General features: G+C 39.9%; 2 protein-coding genes across 4 annotated transcripts in view; one reads left to right on the top strand and one right to left on the bottom strand.

Annotated features, from left to right (window-relative positions):
• The window catches only part of LOC113421448 (mitotic-spindle organizing protein 2A-like), a 57122-nt gene extending 38469 nt beyond the window's left edge, over nt 1–18653 (bottom strand). For all 3 annotated transcript variants that reach the window (XM_087962522.1, XM_026681832.2, XM_087962521.1), the window contains exon 1: nt 18481–18653. In XM_087962522.1, the coding sequence (XP_087818648.1) occupies nt 18481–18617 (137 nt within the window). In that variant the 5' untranslated portion in view covers nt 18618–18653. The remainder of the gene's footprint in view (nt 1–18480) is intronic.
• Nucleotides 18554–27023, top strand: part of LOC148131347 (tumor necrosis factor ligand superfamily member 4-like) — an 88522-nt gene continuing 80052 nt past the window's right edge. Inside the window, exon 1 of the transcript XR_015749100.1 lies at nt 18554–18674. The gene's annotated coding sequence lies outside the window, so the exon portion shown is untranslated. The remainder of the gene's footprint in view (nt 18675–27023) is intronic.

The raw sequence follows: 27023 nt of genomic DNA, 5'->3' as shown, positions 1-27023 counted from the left end.
TTTTGCTCCAATTTTTTTTCCCTCTCCCTTCCCACTCACAGCCAAAAAGATTCTTTTTTTTTTTTTTTAAGTGTTCAGAAATCCTTATCCCTTCAGCATTCAATTACCTCCAATGCAGGTTTTCCAATTTCTCTTATGATTCCATCCGCTGTCACGTTAGGAAGGAGAGTGGAAAAAAAAAAAAGAACTTTCCCTTTTAGGATTCCATTCGTTGCTTGTAACTCTCTCTGGAAACAATGTACTTTTAGCAACTTTCAAAGTTCCAGGGCACTTTCTCTTACTTTGTCCCGGTCAAAAACCACTTTCATAACTCTTCCAACTTTCTCCCTCCTGCACAATCTTGTCCGGCTGCAGGTTTCTTCGTGGCGGCCATTGCTGACCGCCGCTCCTCCGCCTTGGGAAAAGGGGGTTCTGCCGGCTGGGGAGGGGGTCTGCGACACCCCCAAGCCCCTGTCCGGATCCCCCCTGTCTTCAGCTGCCTTTACAGGGCAGCTATATCCCCCAGATCCAAACGGATCGGGGGAACCTTGGCGGCGAACGCAGCAGGGATCGCGCAGTATCGCGAATCCCTGCCGCTGCCGAAGCCTTGCAAACCGGAAGTCCCAAAAATATGAAAAAGAAAAGCAAGAAGGGAAAGATGTTCTTGGCACTCTTTTTCAATTTTTAGAAATGGCGGTTTATACTTATGTAAAGCTGAATGAGCAACAGGATGACTGGGACAAAGAAGAAGCCATTTTTGATGAACAAGTGACTTTGGTCGGGGAAGGAAAGAAGAAAGAGAAAAGGGAAAAGAAGACTTTAAGACTTGGAAAAACAATCAAAAAAGAGAAGAATAAGGTGAAAAGGGGATATTATGTTAGAAAACAACAGAAAGGAGGAAAGCAGAATAAAAGGGAGGTGGAGAGACAAGGGGGTAAAGAGGACAAGGAGAAGAAGCAAGGGAGAAAGGAAGGGATGAGAAGCCTTAATGTTGGGGAGCAAGATGCAAAGAAGCAAAAGTTTTTTAGAGATAATATTGATAAAATATTTAGTATAATTTAGTGAAATTTTTGTTAAGAAAAGGGGAGTACTTCAATGAAACAATGATTTAAGATATGTGATGTGGGGGGGGGGAATAATTTTGGAAAGCATAAGTGTTCCCATAAAGGCATGATATTTAACTGAAATGGGTAAAATGTTTTAAGATATAAATGATTGTTAATATTAATGATTAGACTATGTTATCATAGTGAATTTTTTTGTGAAATGAGAGATTTGAAGTAGGAGAAGGGGGAACATCTTAATGAAATAATGATCTATAATATGTGATGTGGGGGGGGGGGGAATAACTATGAAAAATAGGTGCTCCCATAAAAGTATGTGATTTAATTGAAAAGTAATGTGCTAAATGTTTAAGATATAAATGAATATTAATATTAATGAATAGATTTGTATTGGTATTGATAATATTGTATAATTTTAGAATGTACCACACAGAATCCCAATGTAAGCTATGTATTCTATATTAAGTATTATAAATATAGGGGAAAGAGATAAAGGCATCATACTCCAATTAGTGTACAGGAGAAGTTTTATTCAAAGAAGAAAGATAAATGGATAGCTGGAAATAGAACAGACAAAGAATAATAAATATTATGATTCGAATTGAGAGGAGATAAATAAAATAAAATTAAGGAAATTTAAAAGAGAGAAGTTATATAGAAAATTGAAAATGCTAATAAGATATGGAATGGTATGTAAAATGAATATGAATTTGAATTTGTCTGTACCAAGAGTTTTAACCCGGGACTAAGCAACTTTCAGAAAAGAGGTTTTGTATGCTTCTATGTTTTGTGTTTCTGTGTGTTTATGTTTTGTATGTCTTTAAAAATTAATAAAATTTGTTCAAAAAAAAAAAAGCTAGACCTTTGAGAAGCCTACTACTGCATATGGATAAAAGAGGGCGATGAATGGAAAACAGCAGCTTCCAATTTAAAGGCATGCCTTTGGGACTACAGGGAGCCCACATGATGTTTATGCAAGTCATTAACAAGGTGCTGCATGAGCATCTATACAAGGGAGTTCCACTTTAATTGGATGAGATTCTCATCTTCAGTGAGACAATATAGGAGCATGTCAAACTAGTGTGACAAGTATTGAAAAAACTCCTAGATGCTAAGCTTTATGCCAAGCTGTCAAAGTGAGAGTTCCACAAGACCTCCCTAGACTACCTGGCTACCGAGTGTCGAATGAGGGGATTGAAATGGACCCAGCCAAAGTTAAAGGAGGATTGGCAACCTCCTGGCACCCAGAAACAACTTCAAAGCTTCTGGGGTTTGCAAACTTTTACCAGCAGTTCATTCCACATTTGCTGAGATAGCTCTGCCACTTACAGAACTACTAAAAACAAGGGGGACCAACCCCAAACTGAAACACAACCAACCTCTGAACTGGACACTTTAACATCAATGAGCTTTTGAAGAGTTAAAGGGACTGTTTTCCAAAGAACTAATCCTGTGACACCCTGATCCCAAACAGCCATTTGTAGTGCAAGCTGTTGCCAGTGATGTCGCTGTTGCCACAGTTCTTCTACAAAAAAACTCCCTGGACCAACTGCAACCCTGAGCTTATCTGTCTAAAAAGCTCACCAACACCAAGAGACAATGGGCCATATGGGAGATAGGCCTTCCTGTCTTGGAGGCATTTCTTAGAGGGCAGCAAAGTGCCTTTCGAAATCTGGACTGACCACAAAAATCTAGAAGCACTAAAGACCCCAAGAAAGCTGTCCCCTAGGCTGGGTGCAATACTTTAATGCTTCAATTTTGAGCTGAAGCACATCCCAGGAGAGAAGAATAAATTGGCTGATGCTCTGTCAAGAAAACCTCAGTTTAAGAGTTGATGGGAGGAAGTAGAACATGCAGTCATACCCCAATTTCAGCAAGCTGCTCAAGTCATCACCTGAAGCCTAACTAGGAGTCAGGATGACCGCATGGGAGACCCGATCACTGCAGGAATGACTGCACTTCCCACTGACCTATGGTTAAAAGACAACCCCAACATACTAACACTACATGTTGGGTTAGCTTGGAAAGGAACTAAGCTGTATACCCCTGCCAGCCTGAGATTGAAAGTATTGCAGTGCAGATCGAATTCAAACCAGAGTCCTTTCTATTAGGGATCTTTGATAAACAAATACCAAAAAAAGTGAAATATATAATAATACATATTTCGACAGCGGCCAGATTGGCTTTTGCACAATGTTGGAAACAGCCTCATGTTCCATCAGAGGAGATGATTATTCAAAAAATTTCAAGTTGTGCAGAAATGGACAAATTAACCTTGGCATTAAAAAATAAAGACACTTCAATATACTACAACAGCTGGAACTGCTGGTACAAATGGATAGACCAAAGATAGATTTCACACTAAAAGGCAAAAGAGGATAGGATAGAATCGTAGTAGTGATATACAGATATATGTAAGGATTAAGTGTGTATATGGCATAAAATAAGGATAAAAAGGAGGTCTCACAAACTGTTGAAGATGAAAATGTTTTTAATTGTTTTCTATCTTTTTCTTTCTCTTTTCTTCTTCTTTTCTTCTTTTCTTTTTCTCTCTTACATTTATGTATGTGTTGTTGGTCTGTTTTAATTGTAAAATCAATAAAAAAAATTTTTTTAAAAAAAGAAAGTATTGCAGTGCAGTCACAACTCCCAGTTGGCTGGTCACTTTGGATTTCTAAAGACCCTCCACTTGGCAAGGAGGCAGTTTTGGTGGACAAAAATGAAGGCACACATGGAGGACTATGTAAAAAGCTGTTCCATATGCACTGCCATGAAAACCGTCATTTGGACAGTGATTGATTTGTTCTCTAAGCAAGCACATTTCACCACTTGCTCTGGATTACCATCAGCTAAAAAACTAGCAAAAATGTTCATCAAGCAGATTTACAGGCTGCATACAATGCCCCGCCAGATCATTTCCAATCGAGGAGTCCAGTTTACCATGAAGTTCTGGAAGGAGTTCCTATGGTCCATTGGGTCCTCACAGGGATTGAGCTCTGCTTTTCACCCAAGCATGAATGGAGTCACAGAATGACATAATGCCATGGTGAAACAGCACCTGAGATGTTACGTAGACTACCAGGATAATTGGGGCGATCTGCTACCTTTTGTGGAAGTAGCCTCCAACAACGCAGTCCACAGTAGCACTGGGCTAACTCCTTTCCAAGTCACAGTGGGATGGACTTTGTGCCTATGCCTGAGTTACCTCGAGAGCCTCCAACTTCAATGTCCCTAAGTGGATGGACTCATTAAAACAGGGGTGGAAAAATACCAAGCATGTCCTTGCCCAAGCCGCTAAGAAATACAAACACCAGGCAGACCAGCACAAATCACCCCAAGCCCCCTTTAAAGTGGGAAATCGGGTCTACTTGTTCACTAAATACCTTAAAGTTGCCTACAAACAAATCATGGTCTAGAATTTATATGATATGAATGTCATGGGAATTGAGAAAATACATGCAAGAAATAGAGATTGAAATTAATGTTTGGGCCGAGGAGGCGGGGCTAGCTATCAGTGCAAATGGCTGTATGAGTGGAGAGCTCTGCGGAGCACAGCTGAGTTCTGACATCCGGAGGGCTTCCTGAAAGCCGAAGGTGTCTTGGAGGGCCTACCAAAGTGGAAGGGCTGCTCAGCAATACCAGTTGGACAGCAGTTCATGGTGTGAGCTGAAGAAACTCCTTCCTAACCCTGGACGTGGAAGAGGACGACCTTTCATAGCCAAACTGGAGTGCTGACAGCTGGCCGGGATAAGCAGTAAACTAGCGGTGGAAACGGTTGTGTCAGATTTGGTAAAATTGGATTCCGATCTTGCGGAAGAGCGTGCTATACCCCAATTCAGCTTTGGAGATTGAGGGGCTCGAGCAAGGAAAGGGGGTGGATATATGACCCCTTTAGTAGAGAGGGGAAAGAAATGAGCAACGCAAGTGGCCAGCCATAAAGAAGATCTAACGAGAGCGGCTGTTGCAAGCAAAATATATTCGAACTATATGGTGAGCACTGATTGAGCCTTATTCTGCTAAAGTCACAAGGAATTGGACTTTGGTGTTACCAGGTAAAAAGAAACTTTAATTTTTTTAAAAAAAGGACTAAAAAGAAAAAGAGAAACGAGACAGTTAAAATAGCTCCTGTCAGTGCATTTTGACAGGGGGCAAAAGGGAGACACCTGCTGTCTCAAGTGGGTACACACTGTGTAATTTGAATTAGTGGAAAAGTACTTTTGGTGACTTTATTTCTGATTCTAGGTGTGCAGATCTTATCTTCTCCATCTAAATATAGGGCTGAGTGAATATAAAGAAAATAATTATTGAAAGACAGTAAACAAAGACCAAATAAAGACTGCTGTGGCTAAATGGACTTTGGGATACTTATCTAAGGACTATGGGATATATAGACAGTTAACAAATCAACAAAGAAATTGAATTTCAACAGTGAGAAAGGAGAATAAGATGAAATTGTATTTTATTTTTCTTTCCCTTTTTTTGGACTAAATTATAAAGGACATTTACAAGACTGATTCTACCTACTATCAATAAAGCAAGTGACACTGGTATTGAGTATTATTGATATTACTGTTATTATAAGAATCATTATTGTTCTTATATTGGTTATTACTAAGATACTAAGACATTATTATTATTATTGTAGAACACTACTAGGTACTGAAACTATAATTATATTCAAATTTAGAGCTATTTCTACTTACTAAAATTGTACCATAAAGTTATATAGATATCACTCCTATACATATACATATTTATATTACTAATTACTATTATTACTATATAGTTCTTTTTATATTAACTTTATATTAACTTTCAATAATTGTGAACAAGGGCTGGAGGGATCTACAGAAGGGGGAGTGTTGGAAAGCAAACAAGTTAGTAGTTAAAATATTAAATATGACAAGTATCACAAATCTAATGAGAATAGGGACAGGGAAGAAGCCACCAACCCAGACTTGTTCCACGACCTCTAGCCCCTCAAATCAAAGATCAATTGATGATACGTTACAGAGAGAGAGGTCCAACTCATTTAAAGACTTTCAGGCCATGCTGCAATCAATGCAGGAAACAATGGTTAGAAATCATGATGAGTTGAAAAAGGAAATAGGAGAAGTGAGGAATGACACCAGGGTACTATAAGAAAAAATACAGAAGATGGATGAGAAATTCAAAAATTTTCAAGAATAGATCTTCAAAAATGAACACAAGTTACAAGAGATGAAAGGTAGAATGGAGAAGGAAGAGAAAAGAGTAGATGAGTTGAGTGCGAAACTGATTCAGGCAAATAAGGAACTGGAATCGACGGTACTCATGTTGGAATCAGAGAAAGTAGCACATTTCTTGCGATTTCAAAATGTGAAAGAAGACAGGGAGAGGACCTCCCAGATATGATGGCAGATCTGATGGCAAAGGCATTGGGTATAGAAAAAGACAAGATGCCCAATGAGATAGATGAAACATATAGAATCCAAATGAACTAAGCAAGAAGGAATGACCTCCCAAAGGAAGTGCAGGTGAGGCTTGTCAAAAAATCGATTAGGGATGAAATATTAAACAGAACAAGAGATGAGCCAATAGTATATAAAGGAAAGCAACTGACAGTTTGGGCATATCATAATCCCATGAGAATCACTTGGAGAGGACAAAGGAAAAGCCAACGATGGATGCTTTACCGAGCAATTTTAAAGGATGAAGTTTTCATCCAGAGGATAAACAAGGAATTGGGATTTTTCTTCAAAGAAAATATGACAGGAGACACATCCATACAAAACTTATGGGACACGACGAAGGCATTCATAAGAGCTATCTCAACTATGGCTAGGAAAAGAAAAACCAAGGGACAAAAAACAAATGAGCTGGAAGAGAAATATAGGAATCTAGAGGCAGAGCTACAAAAGAAGCCACAAAACAGAATTCTAAAAGAAAAAATGGAACTAATCAAACATAAGTTGGCCATTTTAGAAAAAGAAGAATTGGCAGTGTATAAAGAAAACAAACCAAAATTTCTTTGAAAATGCGAACAAACGGGAAGGTGGCTTGCATATAAATTAAAGAAACAAAAAGAAAAGAAATGGATCAATAAATTACAAGATGAAAAGGGAAACTTCTGCTACCAAAATGAAGACAAAAAATATACAATCCAGGCTTTTTATAAGCAGTTATATAAAGAAAACCCGAGGCCACTCAGAGGAAAAAATCTGACAATATTTGGACAAGGCCAAACTGCCAAAGGTACCAGAAGAAATAAAGGATATGCTTAATGAAGAAATAAGAATGCCGGAATTAATAGAAGCCATCCAAAAACAAAAGCTCCAGGGCCTGATGGACTGCCATCGGAATTGTATAAAGAACTTCAGGCTCAATGATACTAGAGCAGGGGTGGGCAAACTACGGCCCGCGGGCCACATCCGGCCCGTTGGTCTTTTTAATCCGGCCCGCCGAAGATTGGTACAGAATTAAGGTTTGATGTGAATGATTGAATGATTGCATTCATTTGATTTTGACTTGTAATGACAGGCATTTCGACACCAGGTGGCACATTAGGCGCAGTGACTTGATTTTGCGGAGATTTTGCAGTTTTTTATATGTATCGTATCTTGTGCTGACCCGGCCTGTCTGTCAAATTTTAAAAGTCAATGAGGCCCCCGAGCCAAAAAGTTTGCCCACCCCTGTACTAGAGGTACATAATGCCATTCTGACAGAAGTGAAGATACTACCATCATGGAGGGAAGCCAATATAGTGCTGATTCCAAAGGAGGAGACAGATCAGACATTAATTCAAACTATAGACCAATTTCATTATTGAACACAGATTATAAAATATTCATTGCTGTAATAGCTAAACATTGAAATGGAGCATTGGTTCTCACCTGATACGACATTTCTCTTTGGGTGGAGATAGCATTCAGGATTGGGTAATCAGTCACCTCTTGCTGTCAAAACTTTGAGGACACTCCCCCTGTTGCTGGGGGCGTCCCAGAAATTGGCGAAGGAATATTAACAGACTGACGTGTTCTCCTGTAACAATAACATACTCCATTAGATTCAGAACAGACAAAAACAGGGTGGGACTGAATGCTATCTCCACCCAAAAAGAAAGGTCATATCAGGTGAGAACCAACAACCCTTCTCCATTGTGGTGGAGATAGCAATCAGGATTGGGACATACCAAAGCAGGTTGTCCTATGGGTGGGCCAAGTGTGGTCTGAATCCCCTAGACAGGGTGGACTTTTGCAGAACTCTCTGTCCAAAAGCTGCCTTAGCAGAAGCAAAAGAGTCCAGCTTATAGTGTCTGATGAACGGAGGTGAGGCCGGAGTGGCCCACGCCGCCAATGTGACCGCACTTCTCGTTGAGTGTGCTGTTATTCTTGGAGGAAACACAAGTCCTTGGGTTTGGTAGGCTTTGGATATGCACAGTCTTATCCATCTCCCAAAGTCGTTGGAGTAACCTTGCAGCCCATAGTAGAAGGTTGAAAGAAAATAAAGAGGGATTCAGACCTCCTGAAGGGAGATGTCTGCTTAACATAAATCCACAAGGCCCTCTGAACGTCCAGAGTGTGCCATCTTCTTTCTAATGCATGCACAGGATGCAGACAAAAATCAGGTAAGATTCCTGGGCTCTGTGGCATGAATGAAGGGTCTAGTCTTAACACAACACGGTTGGTGTGAAACATACAAGGGACCTTCCTGACAGATAACGCTGCCAAGTCTGAAATCCTTCTGGCAGAAGTAATTGCTACTAGGAAGGGCACCTTGCAAGACAAAAACTGCAGGGAAGTGGATCTCAGTGGTTCAAATGGGGCCTCAGTCAGCAACTGCAGTACTTTAGAGAGGTCTGTCAGATATCGATGAACCACTGGAGGCCTCAGGTTTGTAGCACCCTTCAGAAACATGTGGACTGTGGGATTTCTAGATAAAGATTCCACTCCCTCCAAGGATAGAACAGAGGACAAGGCTGCAACCTGCCTCCGCAACGTGTTAGGTGAAAGTCCCTTGTCTGTGTCCTCTTGGAGGAAGTCCAGCACCTGGGCAATCGAGGCCCCAGTAGGGTCAATGTCAGACTTAGAACACCATTCGCTGAAGGCCTTCCAGGTTGCATCATAGATATGATTGGTGGAAGGTCTCTTGGAGGCTTGGATAGTTCTGATCACCTTGGAGGAATAATTGTCCCGGATCAGAGATCCCCGCTCAATCTCCAAGGAGTCAGTTGAAGCCACTGGGGCTCTGGATGCAATACTGGCCCCTGGCTAAGCAACACTCTGTCCTCCAATATCCTCCAAGACCTGGACATGGAAAGGTTTACTAAGTCCACAAACCATGGCCTCCTGGGCCAGTGAGGGACTACAAGAATAAGTTCTGCTCTTTCCCCCAACAGTTTCCGGATCACCCTCGGGTTCAGGGGCAGAGGAGGAAAGGCATAAAGTAACTCCTGTGGCCAAGGGCTGCGTAAAGCATCTGTTCCCTCCACCCCGGAACCGCAAACCTGGAGTAGAATCTCAGGAGTTGCGTGTTGTCCTGAGAAGCGAAGAGATCCACAGCTGGCACTCCAAAGTGCTCCGACAGCTCCTGAAACAAAGCGGGGTACAAATGCCACTCTGCGTGGTCAATGGTGGCTCTGCTAAGCCAGTCAGCCATGCCTGCAATGTGCTCAGCTCTGAGCGATATCTGGTGTCTCTCTGCCCATAAGCAGAGTTGTTCTGCCTCTAGCATCAGTGGTCATGAATGTGTCCCACCTTGATGGTTAATATGCATCTTGGTTGACACATTGTCAGTCAAAACTAGGATGTCCCTGTCTGAGACAACTTCCTCCAAGTGTTTCAGGGCCAGATAAACTGCCCTAAGCTCTAGCCAATAAATATTATGGCCCTGGACCATTGTCCCTGGACCACCCTGGATTGAATATGGCTCCCCAGCCATAAAGACTGGCATCCGTGGTCAGTACTAACCTGTCAGGATCCCTGAATAAAAGTCCCAGGGAAAGGGCCTCAGATGACCACCATCATAAGGATATAAAGACCTGCAGAGTTAATCTGACCTGTAGAAGGAAACAACTCCTACCTGTCTTCTGATAAGGAAGAAAGAACCATTGGAGCGCCCTGGCATGCAATCTGGCCCAGGGCACAATATTAATGCATATCATTTTCCCCAGGAGCTTGGAAAGCGTAGCCAGGGATACTCTATGTTTAGATTTTACTTGCCCAATTAACTCCCTGATACTCTCCTGACATTCCTGGGATAAGGACACCTTGCAGGAAATGGTATCTATTACAGCTCCCAGATGGAGTAGAATATTGGTGGGGGTGAAGTGGCTTTTGGCCTTGTTGACAGAGAAGCTATGCTCCTGGAGCACCTGAATGGTGATTTCCAAATCTTCTGTTGCTCGAGATGGGGAGGATGACTGGACCAGTATATCATCTGGGTAACACTGGGCTCTTAATGGGATTGCCTTAAGATGGGCTGCCAGGGCTACCAACAGTTTTGTAAATGTTCTGGAGACTGATGAAAGCCCAAACGACAAGGCCCTGTATTGATAACGCCTCCTATTACAACAGAACCTGAGGAATTGTCTATGGGCTGGAAGAATAGGGACATGAAGGTAGGCCTCGGTTAAATCTATGGAGGTCAGGAAATCCCCCTCCCTAATTCCCTCCAGAATTGACTGGAGAGAATGCATCTTAAACCGCCTGTATTTCACCCAGCGGTTAAGACACTTCAAGTCCAGAATTGCCCTCCATCCCACCGAGGGTTTGGGAATTACAAACAAGGTGGAATAAAATCACATGCCCTGTTGGCCCTCAGGCACCGGTTGAATAGCCTGGATGCAGGTGCTGAATAGCTGTTTCCATAAGGACCTTTCTCTCTCTATTTCAAGAGACAGGACAACGAATAAAAAACCTTGGGAGTATAGAAAGGAATTCTATAGAAAGACCCGAGTGGACCGTTTCCAGGACCCAGGTGTCTGTGGTTATTTCCTCCCGACGCCTGGCAAACAAGGCCAGATGTCCCCCAATGGGAGGGTTGACATCATATTTATCTGGGGCGTCGGAAGGGATGACTCCCAGCCCCTCGAAAGGGCCGTTTATTGTTGAATGGGCAAATTCTACCTGTCCTGTCCTGGGGTTGATCCTGCCTGGGGATGAAAAGCCTCTGGGGCCTAGAAAACCCCCCTCCTGCTTCAGGGGTCCTATAATAGGTGCGTCTGAGATAGGGTGTTGATCTGAATCCACCCATTCTGGATCTGAACGGCAAGACCTTCCCCTTGTCCTTGGAGTCCACCAGCACCTTGTCCAGAGCCTCTCCGAATAATTTATCCCCCTTAAAGGGGGCAGTGGCCAATCTCCACTATCAGCCTGCCATTGGCTGAGCCAGAGCAGGCAGCGAGAGGCTACAGTCCCATCTATTGCCTTAGAGGCAAATCTGGCTGCACTGAGTGTGGCATCAACAGAGAATTCTACCGCTGCTAGGAGTTTGTTGATATGCTGGTGGGACCTGACATCATCCAGTGGAATTCTCTCTTACAGCTCTTGAAGTCAGATGAGAGAGGCCCTCTTGAAAGATGCGGCCGTGGAGGCCTTCACTGCCCATGCTCTGACAGGTGTGTTCTCTGCAACGTTTGTTCAGCCCTCTTGTCCTCAGCTTTCAGCGAGTCCTCAGGCTCCCCAGGAATATCAGTGTTGGCTTGTAGGGCCACAACTGGGGCGTCGACAGCGGGTACTTCCAGGGCCTTGGAGGGATAATCTCCCACGTTGAACATCTTCTTGTCCAGGGGGGAAGGGCTTGGACTCGACCCAAGGGATGACCACTGCCTTTGGATGACCATGATGAACATCCTTGGCACAGGGATGACATCTGCTGTTACTGTTTTTTTGGAAAATAGTGGGTCATTGGGGTCTTCAGAAGGGTCTGTAGGCTCCTGTGGTTCAGGAATCAAGCCCCGCCCTGTGGCTTTTTTAGCCTTGAAGAGGAACAACCTGAATATGGCTGGTTGGAACAGGCCTGGCATAGAGATTTGGTCAGCATTGTTTAGGCCTTCATCATCTGAGTAATTTCTGTCCATCAGTTGACCACTGTCAGATGGGATGGAGTGGGAGCTTTCAGCAGGAGCATAGAACCCTGATCCTGAATGCAGAGAAAGATAATCCTCATGATGACACCTGTCTCCTACTACGTCTTGATGATGAAATTGAAGCCTCCGAAGGTGAACACCTGGTCTGCTTCAAGACAGCTGACACACTTTGCTTTACTGCCTCAGTTAAAAGAGCCCGCATATTAATTTGGAATTCAGGTTCCTGCCCCCTGACTGGTCTAAGTCCAGCTGACATGGAGTAAACCTGGCCTTAGGGGCCAGTCTGGGTCTCTGGGCTGGAACTGGCAGTTGCCCTGTTGCTGGGCAGACTGAAAAGAAATTTCTAATCTCAGAGGCTTCAAGAGGCTCTTGCAGCAAATCCTGCTCTTCAGCTCCCCCTGTGGCCATTTCTGTTACTACACTCCTGTCAGTTTGCAGCTGCCTATCTCCTCTTAATAACAGTCACTCCTCATTTAGGCAAGAAGCTGTGTTAGGTGCCATTTCTGAAGAAGTTTGGGCCGCTTCTTTTCCTCTAGCCCACAACTTGTCAAGAGCCTTGTCCTTACAGTACTCGTCCTGCTCAGCTGCCTTGGAACTCTTTCGAGCCCCTGCAGCCTTGTCCTTTGGCTTGAGGCTATTATATAAAGACATCTGGTCCCGGGCTGCTGGGCTTAAAGAGCATGACAGCCTGTGAGCCTTCTCCTCCACTCTCCTGACCATGCGGCTAGCATTCTGTGGTAATTCCACCCTTTTTTACCCCGATGCTGTTAATCTGGAGTTTCCACAAACTAATTCTGCAGCTTTCCTAGTGCTATTCTATCGAAGGGCTACTTTCCCTACCTGATCTGTTAGGCTGTAAGGTGATTTCTGCCTTCACTGTAGTCTTCTGCCCCTTTAATGTTGTCACGGTACAAACCGGCATCTGCATCGGCCATTTCAAGCTGCTGAGAGCCTTCCCAAGCCAAAGCTTGGGGATACGGTATGGATGGTGTTTCTACACACCTCCCGCAAAAATACCTCTGCATGATGTAGATCGGCCTTCAGCTGATCCGTTATCTGATGGCCTGGGCCGAAGCCCCGACTGCGCTGCCTTTGACAGCTGTCAAATGAGTACACCGGTTCCCAGTTGAAATAGTATTCAGAATTGGTGATTTTTTCCTCTATTTTTTCAATTAAATTGATTTAAAATTTGGTTCTTTTAGGAGAAGAAATTAACATGTCATCCAGCTAGCTGACTGAGTCAATTTCTGGGACGTCCCTAGCAACAGGGGAAGTGTCCTCAAAATTTTGACAGACTCAGTCCAATCAGCAAACGGTGACTGATTACCCAATCCTGAATGCTATCTCCACCACAATGGAGAAAATTCCTTAATACGTTTATACATATCGACCAAAGCGGCTACCTACCTAAAAGGCAGATGAAGAACAATATGAGAAAGATGTTTGACATATTAGAATTTTACGAAGCACATAATGAAAAACAAGTGGCACTGCTTTTCATAGATGCCCAAAAGGTATTTCATAACATAAAGTGGGAATTTATAATACAGCCATTAAGACACATTGGGAACAGATTGGAGCAATATATACAAAACAAAAGGTCAAAGTAGTAATCAATGAAGAGGTGACACGAAGCTTTACAATAGAAAAAGGTACAAGACAAGGTTGCCCACTATCCCCATTACTGTTCATTCTAACATTAGAAGTAACATGATGAGAAATATTTGGAAAGAAGAACAAATTAAAGGATTGGAAATCAGACAAGAACAATATAAACTACAAGCCTTCGCGGATGATCTAATCTTTATTCTGGAGGAGTCTTTAAAGTCTAGTGTGAAACTCATGGAGGAACTGACAGAATATGGAAAAGTAGGAGGGCAAAAACTAAATGTTGGTCAAGAATATGACAAATAAACAAAAAGAAGAATTAAGGAGAGAAATGGATATTCAAGTACCGTGTTTCTCACAAAATAAGGCCGGGCCTAATTTTTTTTGACCCCTGAAAAAACCGCTAGCCCGTCTTTTCGGGGGTGACTTAATTTCCTCCCCCACCTACAGCGGCCCATACGCACTCCCCTCACCACAAGGTTGCTTCTATCGGCCGACGAAAGCTCCCCGAAGGCAGAGTCCCCAGCTGCTTCGGGGCGAGGCATGGCTGCCCGTGTCCCCTCGCCTTTAGGCAGTCTTTTTTGGGCGATGGAAGCTCCCCAAATGCAGTCACCAACCACTTCGATCGGCAATTCTTTAAATTACCTCTTTCCCCAAAACTCTGACCCTTTACTTCCATAGTATAAATGTGACTGCAGGAAAAACAAAGATTGATTTGAGTTGCAAACAGATGCCATGGGTGTGCCCCAAACTGCCTTTTTCTTTTTGAAGCTGAAATGCTGCATTAATACCATGTTTTCCCCAAAATAAGACCTGGTCTTATTTACTTTTTGGCCTCAAAATAAGCAGTAGGGCTTATTTTGGGGGAAACAGGATTTCAGGGTTATCAGTGTCAGATCCCTAAAGTGATACTGCCATTCAATTAGGAGAAGGGGGGGAAACCTTGAATATGATCCTTTATTATTTCCTCTGACAACTGCTATTTTATAACCTTTATCCTGGTGCCTGAGCGCCCTGAGATTTTTTCACCTTTTGGGGAATGTATTAAGGGGAAGGGCCATGTGCTACAACATCTTGCCTGTCAGATAGATTAACAGAGTTGGCAGAGACCTTGTAGGTCATCTAGTCCCTGCCCAAGCAGGAGACCCTACACCATTTCTGACAAATGGCAATCCAGTCTCTTCTGGAAAGTCTCAAATGATGAAGCTCTCACGACTTCCGAAGGCAAGCTGTTCCATTGGTTGATTGTTCTCACTGTCAGAAAAATTCTCCTTATTTCCAGGTTAAATCTCTTCTTGTTCAGTTTCCATTCATTATTCCTTGTCTGGCCTACTAGTGCTTTAGAAAATAGCTTGACCGTTTCACTCTGAAATTTGGCAGAAGATGACCCTGCTTATCTGGTTCTCAGCACGGCTATTGCAATAACATCTTCACACCTGTGGATTGGCTGAATCCACACTGAACTGGAGGGAGGGGTTTCTAATGCCTTATTTCTAACTGTATTGCCTGGGGAAATTTAGTGTCTGCTTTGCCTTTGTCCTGCTTTCACTTCTGCTCAATAAAAGGTTTCTTTTGAAATACCCAGTTTCAAGAGTTAGGAGAGGCAGGTCCTTACAATCAGCCCGGCTGGGAAACACCCCTCCCCCGCACACTCATGAGCCAACAAGCAAACCTAACCCTTAGTTAGTGCACTCTGGTGCTGTGCACTGCAGAAGGCACAGACCGGAAGGCAGGTGATCCCGACACGTAGAGTGGAAGGCAGGCAATCCCGACACACTGCATGGGTTTCAGGCAATCTGAGATGCAAAGATGAGCCTCCTGTGGCTGCCGCTGCTCGGCTTTCCCACGGCCCTTGCAACATGTCCGGATCACCTGCCTGACTCCTCTGTGCCTCTGCTTGTCTGCTGCCGGTGTTGCAAATATGATCCTCCCACAGCTCCCTGTTGCTCCAGCCCACCGCCGTTTGGCTTTCCCATGGCCTGCACGGCACATCCAGATTGCCTGCCTCCCTGCCTTTGCTTCTGTTTGCTGCTTGTACAGATACTCAACTCACCTGTGCTGCATGGGCTGCGGGCTGCTGCCATACATTGTCGGCCCACATGTGTTCACTGCCTATGCTGGCCACACCCACCCTTCACTGAGACTTATTTTTGGGGTAGGGTTTATCAGGCATATGCATAAAAAACAGGCTGGTGTTTATTTTTGGGATAGGTTGTATTTTCGGGGAAATACGGTATTTGTGTCAAGGTGATATATTGTATCCATCTTTTTCATTCTATAATTTATATATACATTTTTAGGCAGATTCTTTATACAAAGGATGGAAAATCAAGAGAATAGACTACAACCTACTACTTCATAAGATAGAAAAATATGGGTCAGGCAACATCACCACCAGATAGATTTGCAATTAGTTGGCTGCACTCAACATGTAGTCCTCAATGGAACTACATCTACATGGAGGGAATTATGCAGTGGCGTACCTCAAGATATCTTCATAAACAATTTAGATGAGGAGATAGAAGAACTCATCAAATTTGCAGAGATTACCAAGCTGGCGGGAATAGCCAACATGCAGAAGATAGGTTGAATAAGGATTTTGACAGACTAGAACACTGGGCCCTGTCTAACAAAATGAAATTCAGTGATGAAAAAAATAAGATTTTACACTTGGGTGAGATAAACCAAACCACAATATAAAAAGATGTTGAGACTCTGGAAAGAGTGCAGAAAGGAGCAACAAAGATAACTAGGGGACTGGAGGCTAAAATATATGAAGAACAGTTGCAGGAATTTGGTATGTCTAGTCCATTGAAAAGAAAGATTATGAGGTGACATGATAGCAATGTTTGAGAGGCTGCCACAAAGAAGAGAAACTCAACCTATTTTCCAAAGCATCTGAAAGCAGGACAAGAAGCACTGGATAGAAGCTGTTATGTACTCCTGGCTACTTTCTTTGTAATCAGAGGCAAGCTCACCTGACCAATAATAACCAGAACCAAGACACAGTGAAGGCCTTTTGATTCAATTATTGCAACAGGGAGAAAAGCTTATCAAAGCTTTGTTCTCTCAAAGTTCCAGCACAACCTTATCCCAACTGCCATGTCCCTCCTCGCTCCCTATTGGCTAAGGTACTATGAGGTTACATGCTTACCAATTGCCTCCTATATATTTCCTACAACATACCAAATCATACATATGTCCATTAAAATTGGGAGATAATTTATGCAAGGTGTGTTAAATACTATTCATCAGCTAATTAGACATGCTCAGTTGCCTGTTTTGAGTTCTAGGTCTTTTTATAGATTCTTAGAACAATAGATTTTGCCTATTTTTCAGTTTTAGCTTTGCCTTTCCTGTTTTCCAATTCAGTTAGTATCTTTCCTGTTATCCCATTCAGTTAATTTTCCCTGGCTAGCCATTTCCTATCAGAACTGTTTTTACAGCTTGTATTCTTCCTTTTTCCACTCTGAAGACCCAGCTAATTTTTGCCTGTGTGTAAGGACCAGCCTTTCCCCCCACCTTTCAAAATATAAGTATGAACTCTTGAAAACTTTATATTTCAAAAGGAATCTTTTATTGAAGAGGGGTAAAGCAGGTCAAAATTCAAAGCAGGGTCTGGGGTCCCTCAGGACATACAACTAAAGGGAATTAGAACCCCTCCCCACAGTACGGATTCCCCCAATCTGCAGGTGTGAACATGTTATTATCCCACTGTCTCTGAGAAATCAGATAAGGAAAGGTTCCCAAGAGTTATCTTCCGGTGCTGCAATCCACATGGCCCCTTCTCCCCTTTCATCCCTCAAAGAGGTGAGATTTTTCCAGACATCTGGGATGCCAGGCAACGGTTATAAATCATGTAAAAGGTTATACAAAGCCAATGTGAGAAATAGGATATTGAGGATACATGAAGAGGAAAAGAATTAAATGTATCAAATCAAATCCACCACCCCCTTTTCTTCCATCAAAGAATGGCAGATACACAGATCTGACGCTGTGTTTACCTTATATCCTGCCTTTATATTACTATTTCTTGCTCATATCCATTGTAGATTCTTTGGCAAGCTTGATTTTCTACTCAGTAAGTTTCTACTGCACAGAAAACTTGATTGTCTCTGAAGATTCATCATATTGGTGCACACTTATCAGAAACTAACCAAGAAAAGAAGCAACCTAGAACTAAGGAGAAATTTCCTCACTGTGAGAGCAATGAACAAATGGAATGGCTTGCCTTCAGAAGTTGTAGGTGCTTCATCATAAAGAGACTGGACAACCATTTGTCTGCAATGGTACAGACTCTATATTATAGGGTCTCCTACTTGACAGGTTGGACTAGAAGACCTCCAACGTCCCTTCCAACTTCGTTATTCTGTTAATCTAACTGACCCTCGCCTTCAGTTCACCGATAACACCATCATATTACTAGATATCAGTTTTTATTATCCCCAAGCTATATATTAAATTGCAGTCTAAGAAATAGGAACTCCAGTGCATTTTATTATGCAGGCTAGAGTTATAATTTGCAGGGAAAACTTAAATGGTCAGAGTGAACGGTAGACACACCTCTTCAGGAAGATTCAATGTTATCTATCGAGAAGAAAACAAATTAAATGCTTTAGTAACTGCAATCTAATTGGACGAAAAAGTCTGCTGTACTATCTTCCATCTTTCTCCTTCTGGAGGGAAAGAAAAGCGGGTGAGACAATACCCCGAAAAAGCAATGGCCACAAGCTTCCAAGACCTCAGCCTCTGACCACTCACTTAAACACTTCAGGGTCAATGCCGCTCCCCGCAGCCTGCGCAAGTTCAAATAGTTCCGCTTCTTCCGCAGTAAGAAGTTTCCGCCGAGCTCGCGATCCCATGGCTGTGCCCCCCTTCAGTAATCCTGCCGTGTCCATCACCGATCCGATATTCCAGAGGCACAATCTGACCTCACATTCACTTCCGTGCGCAAGGTATCTCGGGATGGTTTTTATTTAATGAGGAACAGAGGGACGCGTAATTTCTCTGAAAGCCGGTAGATCTAAACTGTAGAGTTCTCATTTGATACTCTGAAGTTGCACTTTTCTCCTTCGGCGTATGTTTTTCACTCGTAAGCAGGATATGATCGATGGTAGCAGATGAAAAAAAATAGTAACATGGAGTGCTCCATTTTCAGATCATGCCTCTCCTCTCGTTTTATATTCTCTCCACTACCACGATGTCCGAACAACTTCGTTTACATAAGCTCTTAATGAAACCCTTGAAATTATTTTACAGTTTGCAGTTGATTTTCCTAGGAAGTCAAAAAAACACTTCTATATTTTGATAAAGCACGGTGTGGTTGCACCCAATAGTGAGAAAAGTCAAGGTTGATGCCAGGGCATACGTATTAAAATAAATAAGTTAAAATAAAGAACAAAGTTAAAGGTAATGAGATTTCTGATTCAATTACTAATTTAGTTTTTAAGTTGACAAGTTCCTATGCTAAAATTTACAGTAGTTTCCATTGAAAACCAAATTCTGTGGTTTTAATATAGTTGTGAAGTGGGAGACATACTGCTGCTGAATCAAAAGCATGTTTGATTAGACAGAAACTCAGAGTTCAGTAGTATTTGCTCCTAATTACAACAATTTATTATTTGTTCACCTTGTTTGCTTGGTTGGTCTTGTATCCAATGTATCATGCTGATCCAAAAACAGTAAGTCAAAGCAGTAAACATTGCTTTTCTTACTGTAACATATTTAAGCATATGGAATTGGCAGTGGAATCTCATTTAAGTATTGCAAGTTGGATAAGAAGAAAGCCTGAGAGAAGCAGATTCTATTCTGCCATTTTGGAGGCATATGCGTATTTCACAGCTAGAAATATAGAAGTGCCTTTTCATCTGTCAATTTATCTGTCAGTCCAAAATGTAGCATCTGCTCTTGAGCTAGTCCTGACAAAAGCTGTGCCAAATACAAAGGGATTGTATCAGGAACTGTGGCAGAGAGACAAGATTGAGATTCATGATGAAATTTTAATAATATGCAAAAAGATCTATTAAAATTTCTTTCTGAAAGTTATTGTCAATCTGCAGGCAAAGTGGAAATGGAATTGTTTGAAAGTGCAAATCAGTCTTGACAAAAGTCAGGAAAGCTAAATCTCAGAATGAAGTAAGATGTCAATACAAATAATAAAAATAATATTTTAACAAGTAAAAGACCCCCAAAACTCAAGAAAACAATTGGGCCACTAATGTGAGAAGATGGCAAGGAAGTGACGGGCAGCAGGGAGAAAGTAGAGCTGTTTAATTCATTCTTTTTCTTTTTAAAGTTTTATTGTTTTTTAAGACAAACATAGACAAACAAACCATAAAAACAGGCCATCTTCCATATATATACATACAGTGTGTCGGTTGGTTTACAAATTGTTTTGTGCTTCCACTTCGTAGTCTTCAATTACAATTACATTGTATATATTCTCATATTGTCAATCAAATTTTCCTAAATACATTAATATCATTATTAATCATTTGACTATACTATTATTCGTTTTACAAGATAATCCATATTTAATTTAATTTGTTTTGTGACAGTTCATATTATCCTCTCAGATCTATCCTACAATCATTTTGTAGATATAATAAAAAATACATTTTTATATATTCATTATGTTCTAAAAATCTACATATTTCATTACCATGTTTTATTGTCTAACCATTGATAGAATAGATCCCAAATTTTATAAAATTGTTTATCATCTTGTTCTCTGATTTCAAATGTCAATCTACTCATTTCAGCACATTCCAATATTTTCTTAATAATTTCCTCCTGTGATGGTATTTTCTCATTTTTCCAGTTTTTGGCAAATACAATCCTAGCCACTGTTAATACATTTACAATCAGGTATTTCAATTCTTTACTATATATTTCAGGTAAAATTCCCAATAAAAATATCTCTGGTTTCATGTCTATATGCTTTTTTGTCATTTTTATCAACCATGTGTGGATTTTAGACCAATATTTTTTAGCATCTGCACAAGTCCACCACATATGGTAATATGAGCCAGGTACTTGATGACATTTCCAACATTTTTCAGATTTGTTCTTGAACCTTCTTGCTATTCTTGTTGGGGGGAAATGCCACCTGTAAAACATCTTATACAAATTTTCTTTATATGCTGTTGACAATGTCATTTTATAATTTTGAGACCACAATTTTTGCCATTTCTCTAGATCAATCCCATATCCAAAATTCTTCCCCCAAGCAATCATTGTTTCTTTAACTTGTTCTTCTTCTAGTTTAATTTCTAATAGATATCCATACAATTTTTTAATCACCTTTTCATCAGTACCTGTCAAAATCTTATCTAAGCCAGTCAATTTATCATAGAAACCTTCTGTTTTAGAATCTTTATCATACCTTGAATGTATTTGCACATATGAAAACCAATTCATCTTTATACCTTGTTCTTCTAATTTTTGCATAGATTTAAGTTCACCCTTTTCATTCAATATTTCACCATATCTGTTTGTTCCTTTTTGTATATTATAGGATAGGAAAAAGCTTCAATAGTTGATAGCCAGACTGGAATTTTCAAATAACATTTCCTTTTAGTCTTCTCCCAGTTTAACCACAGAGACTATATACCCCTGTGTTTTAGTTCAAATTTGTAGCTTGGTAGTACAGCTGCCAATTAGGCAAACCAAATCCTCCTCTTATTCTAGTATCTTGCAAAAGTTTTAATTTTATTCTCGCTTTCTTACCTTGCCATATATATTTCAACACAATTTTATTTAAATCTTCAAAATAATCTTTTCCAAGCCTAATTGGAATTGTTTGAAACAAATATAAAATTCTGGGTAATATATTCATCTTGATTGTTGATATTCTCCCTATTAATGACAGTTGTAAATTTTCCCATTTCGCTAAATCTAGCGCTATCCGCTGCTTAAGTTTAATATAGTTATTCTCTTTTAGAGTACTACATCTTGCTGTCAAATGTATCCCCAAGTACTTGATATTATTCATGATCTGGATTTTTAATACATCCACCAGTTCTTCCTTTTGTCTTGATAACATATTCTTTGTCAAAATCTTTGTTTTGTCTTTATTTATTTTCAAACCAGCCACCTTCCCATATGTCTCTATCTTTTCTATCAATTTTGGTGCTGTTTCTAGAGGGTCTTCTAAGATGAAAACCAGATCATCTGCAAATGCTTGCAATTTAAATTCTTTTTTAATTTTCATCCCTTTTATGTCCTTTTCTTCTCTAATATTTCTGTTTAGCACTTCCAAGGTTAACACAAACAACAAGGGTGACAGTGGGCACCCTTGTCTTGTTCCTTTTCTTATATCAATAGAGTCTGTTAATTCTCCCTCTATCATTACCTTTGCTGTTTGCTTATGATATATAGCTTGTATTGCTTGGATGAATTTTTTACCAAAACCCATCTGTTCCAGCTGTAATAACATGAATCGCCAATTCACATTGTCAAATGCCTTCTGTGCATCTAAGAATACCAAAGCCATTTGTTTTTCAGGGTGTGCCTTGTAGTATTCTAAGGTGTCCAAGATTACTCTCATATTGCCTTTAATTTGTCTCTTTGGCAGAAATCCATTTTGGTCAGAGTGAATAAAATTATTTAGGTATTTTTTAAGTCTTTCTGCCAATATTGAAGCAAAGATTTAAAAATCTGCGTTTAGTAGGGAAATAGGTCTGTAATTCGTAATTTGTAATGGGTCGGCCTCTTCTTTTGGGATAAGTGTAATATAAGCTTCTGACCATGATTTAGGTATCTTCTTCTTTGACATAACTTCATTCATAACTTCTAGCAATGGAAGATTCAACGATTCTTGCAGTGTTTTATAAAATTCCACTGGAAGTCCATCTGGGCCTGGTGCCTTTCCATTGTTTTGCTTCTTAAGTACTTCAGTTAACTCCATCATCGTTATATTGCTTTCTAACATTATTTCAATCTCTTTAGGTATCTGGGGTAGGTTAGCATTCTGTAAGTACTGTTTAACTCTTTCATCATCAATATTCTTTTGTGCATATAGTTTCCCGTAATAGTCTTGTATAATTTCCTTCTTCTCTTTACTTCCATAGCAAACTTGGCCTTGATCATCTATTAATTGCAATATTTTCCTTGATTCTTTCTCCTTTCTCAGTTTATATGCTAACCATCTACCTGGTTTATTTGCATCTTCAAAATAGTTCTGTTTCGTGCCTCTGATTTTCTGTGCTAATTCTTCTTTTTCCATTAATCCCATTTTATGTTTAATTATATCCATTTTTAACTTAATGTCCTTTTTCTGTGGCATTCTCTGTAACTCTTTTTCAAGTTCTTTATACTCATCCTCTAATGTCTTAGAGGCTAGTCTTTTCGTGATATTTCTTTTCCTTGTATAGTCTATTATCAAGCCTCTGGCATATGCCTTCATTGTATCCCATACATTCTGCGTTGATGTATCTTCTTTTTTATTTTCTTTAAAGAAAAAAGCCAGTTCTTTCTCCATCCTCTGTATGAAGTCTTTTTCTTTTAATATAGTATTATTTAACGTCCATCTAGATCTTCCTCTTTGTCCTTTCCATTTAATTGTCATTGGATTATGATCTGCCCAAATACTTGTTTCAATATTTATTTCTTGCATATTGGCTAACAATTCTGTTGACATCCATACCGTATCTATTCTGGACCATGATAAATGTCTGTTTGAATAGAAAGTGTATTGTTTAGTCTTAGCTTTTCTTTCTCTCCATGCATCTTTTAGGTTTATTTCATCTGTCATTTTAAAAAAGAATTTAGGGAGAGGCTTTCTGTTTTGCTTTGTTGTTTTCTGTGTTGTATAGTCCAATTTATTGTCTACAATTCCATTGAAGTCTCCCATCATAACGATATTAGAATAGTCCAGTTCAATTATTTTTATACGTAGTTTTCTATAAAATTCTTCTTGATTGTCATTCGGGGCATAGATTGCGATCAGGAGTGTTTTCATATTATTGTCCATTATTTCCACCATTAATACTCTTCCATCATCATCTGTATCAATCAATTTCACTGGGATAATATCTTTAATGTATAAAACCACTCCTCTTTTCTTGCATTGTGTCAAAGAAGTAAATATTTCCCCTAACTTTGGCTGTATCAACAGTTGTTCATGTTGCTTTTTAATATGTACTTCTTGTAGGCAGATTATATCACATTTTAATTTCTCTAATTTATGGAAAGTTTTCCTTATTTTAGCAGCTGAATTAAGTCTGTTTATGTTAATTGTAATCAGTTTTTTCTCTTCCATGTTTATACTTTATAAGTAGGTTTAGCAGCTCTTGTAGATCTTGGTTCACGTTGTTCCTTAACTTCCACCTTTCCACCTACTGCACCTTCTTCTTTTTCAGTCGCTATTTGGCAATCCTCTTGGAATTCAACTAGTGACATTTCTTTTTCTGTCTCCTCCTCAGTATAAAATGATTCAGCTCTCTCAATTGAATCAATTCTGTGTTTCTGTTCTTGCCATGTGAACATTAAACCTTCTGAAATCAGCCATCTATAATTCACCTCTTTTTTAAGTAGAATTTTAGTCAGGAATCGGTATTCTCTTCTCATTTCTCTCACTCTTCTGGGCACTTGTTTCAGGACCACAATCTCCTTATCTTTATGTTTCAATGTTTTCTCTCTTGCTACCTGTAATATTTGTCTTTCGATGGCTTTCTTTGTAAATCTGATGTGAACTTCTCTTGGTAAGCTATTTCTCATTGCATATCTTGTGAAGACTCGAAAAACCTCGTCTATTCCATCCATCATCTTCTCTTTAGTTATTTCCAGAGCTTCAGCCAAGATTTCTATCATTATCTCACCTAAGTTTTAGCTCTTTTCTTCCTCTATGTTTTGAAATCTGAGATAAAATTCTGATCTATCCATCTCCCATCTCATCTCACTTTTATCTTGTTCAACCACTGTTAATCTGTCATCAATATCTCCAATCTTCTTATCTCTTTGTCTTCTTCAATTTTTTTTGAATTTCTCATCATACTTCATCATCATTTGTTGAATATTCTCCACCTTTTCATCAGTTTTTTCTATTCTCCTTTCAATATTCTCTGTTCTTGCTTGTATGCTTTGAATTCCTTGCATTATCATCTGCAATGTCACCTTTTCCTGTTCTTTTTCTTGTAACATCGTCTGTATTGAGCGTTGTCCTCCAGATGGTGAAGAGGAAGAAGTAGGAATTGAAGAACCAGCTGCTGTTAGTTTCCTGCTCATTTTGGACAATTCAAAATCTTCAGGTTCTTCTAGACTTTAATCCACTCGTGAAATAGCCAATTGTAAATCCACGTAAAAATAGTGGGGAAAAAGAAGCAAGATAGAAAAAAAAGATTTCTTCAGGTTCTTGTATACCTTAATCCAATCGATTAGTTAAATAGCAGTAAAAGCTCAAAAAAGGAAGAAAAAAAAACATAAATAGAGAAAGGAAAAAATTATTAAATCTTGTAGAAGGTAAAAAAAATAAAAAGTAAAAAAGTAAAAAGAAAAAGGAATTTCTTCAGGTTCTTCAACACCTTAATCCAATTAAAAAGTCTCAGGTATGAAAAAGTATACAAAAAGGAAGCCACAAAAAAAAAACACCAATATGGAAGGTAGATAAAAAAATGCAGAAGAGGGAGAGAGGAAAAAAAAGAAAAAGCCTTCTCCCTTAAAAAAAAAAGAAGGAAAACATTAATACTATGACTTTTCCTTTAAAATAAAATGCAAAAGTAAAAATTAGGCTCCAAAAACAAAAAGAAAGACAAAAGCAGGTTCCAAAAGTCCAGAGATCCAAATAACTATTACAAATAATAAGCTGGCAAGGAGGGAGTGTGAGGAATAGCCCAACTTAAAAAAGAGAAAGAGAACACACTGTACTTATTTAGTTATCCAAGGCTTTTGTTAATTTTTATAGCTCGCTTCTCTAGAATCTTATCATCTTTTTTCTGTATACTTCAACACCAGACTCCAGATACTGATAGAAACTCAGAAGAGCACCTGCAATAACACTCTCCCATGCTCTTCCCTCTATCTTATCAGACAGGCTCAGTCCTTGAAAAGAAGTCTCCACTTTCTCCGCTTTGGTCGAAAGAGAAAAAAAGAGAAACAATATTTCTAAGCCTCTAGTTGGCAGTGTTACAAAGTTTCCTCTGTTTTCACTTTCCCCCTCCTTTTCCAAACAGATTATTATAAAAAAATTAATTAAAAAGGAAAAAGGGTTTAGAGAGAAAAAAAGGCTAAAAGAGGATCTCTAGCCTAAAATATTGTAAAGACAAAAAGGAGAAGAAACAAAAATGAAAAATAAGATAAAAAAAAGACCAGTCCAGTTCAAAGTAAAAAATTGTATACAAAGAGTCCCCCCCCCAAAAAAAAATTAATTTGACTTCCCGTTTAAAATCGCTGCTTAATTACTGTCTGAGATTTTACAGATTCTTTCTTTTCCTTAGGGTGTCCTTTTAAATCTTAAAGTAAAGAAAAACTTCTCACCAAACCGGCACACTTTCTCTTTCTATCCTCTTCCGTTTCGGAGCTGTCCCAACTTCAGCAGCTTTAATGGCTGTCTCTTTGCTGCTGGCAAAAAGAGCTTCTCCTGGATCTACCAGGGACTTTGCAGTGTCCCTGGGATCGACAGGATGTGCTCTTTACATTCACCATCTCTTCAGGACAGTTTAGGTCCGTTTGGACCATCCAGTAGCAAAGATATCGGCAGCAATCTCAGACCTCCAAGATTGCATGCCATATCGTTGCGACGCCAGCTCCGCCCCAGTTTAATTCATTCTTTACATTTGTCTTTACACAAAAGAAAAAAATAGTCCAAAGTATCAAAAGCAGAACTGTAAAAGACAGATTAAGAATAGGCAAGGAAATGGTAAGACAACACTTATCCACCCTAGACAAATTCAAATCACCAGGACCAGATGGATTTCATCCCAGGGTTCTGCAGAAGCTGGCAGATGGAAACTCTAAAACATATCTTTCAAAGATCCTGGAACACTGGGAAACTGATATGATTTCCATCTTCAAAAAAGGGGAAAAATTGGATCTAGGAAACTACAGGCCAATCAGTACATGGGAAGATCCTGAAAATGATATCAAACAATGAATGCTTAGAGGCAATCAAAGTTGTAACCAGAAATAATCATGGGCTTGTCAGAAACAAATCATGCCAGGCAAATCTTATTACATTTTTTGACAGTCAAGTGCTGTGGGTTAACAAAATGCTGTAAACATAATTTACCTTCACCAGTAAGGCATTTGATAAAATAGACCATAACCTACTACTTCATAAGACAGAAAAATGTGGGTTTGACAGTAAC

The sequence above is a fragment of the Notechis scutatus genome, chromosome 3 (assembly GCF_049901735.1).
Source record: "Notechis scutatus isolate UNSWTSFEM ecotype Mainland chromosome 3, rNotScu1.2, whole genome shotgun sequence".
Classification (NCBI taxonomy): domain Eukaryota; kingdom Metazoa; phylum Chordata; class Lepidosauria; order Squamata; family Elapidae; genus Notechis; species Notechis scutatus.
The sequence above is the reverse complement of the archived record's forward strand: the minus strand, read 5'-3'. Positions and strand labels throughout refer to the sequence as shown.